This window comes from Ceratotherium simum, chromosome 12 (assembly GCF_057802395.1).
Source record: "Ceratotherium simum simum isolate JZ-2026a chromosome 12, ASM5780239v1, whole genome shotgun sequence".
Taxonomy (NCBI): domain Eukaryota; kingdom Metazoa; phylum Chordata; class Mammalia; order Perissodactyla; family Rhinocerotidae; genus Ceratotherium; species Ceratotherium simum.
The window spans coordinates 23,556,134-23,558,838 of NC_141911.1; the positions used below are offsets into that span (position 1 = coordinate 23,556,134).

Here is a 2,705-nt window from a genome sequence, read left to right on the forward strand (position 1 = left end):
GTAGATCATTTCTATTAATACTCTGCTATACAGAGTAAAGATGTCTTATACCGTTAACGCATTAAAAAGCTCAATCTTACAAACAGCTTCCTATAATACATGGATATAAGAATGCACCCTTTTGAATTTATAACATGAGGAAGGGTATAAAGAAATTTAATTATTTTTAATAATGTTTAACACGCAAGTGACAAAGTAAATATTAAAAATTCATTCCCTTGGGCGCGGAAGGAGACAGCCACGCGCAGAAGGAGCAGGTGAACTGTATCCTTTCTGCCCCAACTCTCGCGACAGCTGCTGGCGCACGGCACAAGCCTTCGCCGGTTGCTGAGCTAATTTCTTCCAGGAGGCCGGGCAGGGGCGCAGTGGTCACGTGACGAAACTGCCTCCGGGTGCGCAGGCGCAGGCGGCATTTGCTCTGTGGAAACCAACCGGGGTTCCGCCATGGCCGACGACGCCAAGCCGGACGGGAGTACCCTGCAGATGCTGCGGGACATGGCCAACCGCCTGCGGATCCACTCCATCAGGGCCACGTGTGCGTCCAGCTCCGGCCACCCCACGTCGTGCTGCAGCGCAGCGGAGATCATGTCTGTGCTCTTCTTCCACATGATGAGGTATAAACAGACAGAGCCGGAACACCCCGACAACGACAGATTCATCCTTTCCAAGGGCCATGCGGCTCCGATCCTCTATGCCGCTTGGGCGGAGGTGGGCTGCATCAGTGAATCCGACTTGCTGAACTTGAGGAAAATTCATTGTGACTTAGAGGGACATCCCACCCCAAGATTGTCGTTTGTTGATGTGGCAACCGGATCGCTTGGGCAAGGATTAGGTGCTGCCTGTGGAATGGCTTATACTGGCAAGTACTTTGACAAGGCCAGCTACCGGGTGTTCTGCCTTATGGGAGATGGCGAATCCTCGGAAGGCTCTGTCTGGGAGGCTCTGGCCTTCGCTTCCCACTACCGTTTGGACAATCTTGTGGCAGTCTTTGATGTGAACCGCTTGGGACAAAGTGGCGTCACGCCCCTTGAGCACTGCACAGACATCTATCAGACTCGCTGTGAAGCCTTTGGGTGGAATACTTACTTAGTGGACGGCCATGATGTGGAGGGGTTGTGCCAAGCGTTTTGGCAAGCGACTCAAGTGAAGAACAAGCCCACTGCCATAATTGCAAAAACCTTCAAGGGCCGGGGTATTCCAAACATTGAGGATGCAGAAAATTGGCATGGAAAGCCAATGCCGAAAGAAAGAGCAGAGGCAATCATCAAATTAATTGAGAGTCAGATACAGACCAACAGGAATTTCATACTGAAACCCCCTGTTGAAGACTCACCTCAAATCAGCATCGAGAATATAAAAATGACCTGTCTGCCTGATTATAAAGTTGGTGACAAGATAGCTACTCAGAAAGCATATGGTTTGGCTCTGGCTAAACTGGGCCATGCAAACAAAAGAGTTATTGTGCTGGAGGGTGACACAAAGAACTCCACCTTTTCTGAGATATTCAAGAAAGAATACCCTGAGCGTTTCATTGAGTGTTTTATGGCTGAGCAAAACATGGTAAGTGTGGCACTGGGCTGTGCCACACGTGGTCGAACTGTTGCTTTTGTTAGTACCCTCACTGCTTTTTTGACCCGAGCATTTGATCAGATCCGGATGGGAGCCATATCTCAAACCAATATCAATCTTGTTGGTTCCCACTGTGGGGTATCCATGGGTGAAGAAGGATTCTCTCAGATGGCCCTGGAGGATCTCGCCATGTTCCGAAGCATTCCCAGCTGCACTGTTTTCTATCCAAGTGATGCCGTCTCGACAGAGCATGCTGTTTATCTGGCTGCTAATACCAAAGGAATGTGCTTCATTCGGACCAGCCAACTAGAAACTGCAGTTATTTATACCCCACAAGAAAAGTTTGAGATCGGACAGGCCAAGGTCATCCGCCACAGTGTCAATGACAAAGTTACAGTTATTGGAGCTGGAGTTACTCTGCATGAAGCCTTAGCAGCTGCTGATGGTCTTTCTCAACAAGGTATTTCTATCCGTGTCATTGACTTATTTACCATTAAACCCCTGGATGCTGCCACCATCATCTCCAGTGCAAAAGCTACAGGAGGTCGAGTTATCACAGTGGAGGATCACTACCGAGAAGGTGGCGTTGGAGAAGCTGTATGTGCAGCTGTCTCCGGGGAGCTGGACATCCTTGTTCATCAGCTGGCAGTGTCACGAGTGCCTCAAAGTGGGAAACCTAGTGAATTGCTGGATATGTTTGGAATCAGTGCCAGACACATCATAGCTGCTGTGAAATACATTTTAATGAACTGAAATAGCTGATTTCTTAAAAAGTCAGTCTGTTGGCTTTGGTCTTAAAACACTGCTATCTTTATATTACATTCATGCTTGTTGTTGCAAAATTATCATTTATGTCTATACTGTTGTGTATGTTTTTTTTTAAGCCATTTAACACCTTTCTTCATTGCTAATTCAGAAATTCAAGTTAACTATCTTTTAAACTATGACTATATATGTATACAAATGTTACTCTCATTTTTGAGTCATTAAAGCAGGTTATAACATTTCAAGAAAGAGAATAACAAAAAAAAAGCCACCTAAAACAAAGCTTTCTGATAAGACTACCAATAACTGATGGGTTGGAAGTCAATGTAGAGGTAGCAGTTTCTTAAATGTAATTTTCTTGTAAGTAAAGA

The 2,705-nt window shown here is 46.1% G+C and overlaps 1 protein-coding gene across 1 annotated transcript; it reads left to right on the forward strand.

Annotated features, from left to right (window-relative positions):
* Nucleotides 1-340: 340 nt before the first annotated feature.
* On the forward strand, nucleotides 341-2,458 carry TKTL2 (transketolase like 2). Its single transcript, XM_004442237.3, has one exon. It carries the CDS (start codon nucleotides 445-447, stop codon nucleotides 2,320-2,322), a length of 1,878 nt encoding a protein of 625 aa, XP_004442294.1. The 5' UTR covers nucleotides 341-444; the 3' UTR covers nucleotides 2,323-2,458.
* The last annotated feature ends 247 nt before the right edge of the window (nucleotides 2,459-2,705 follow it).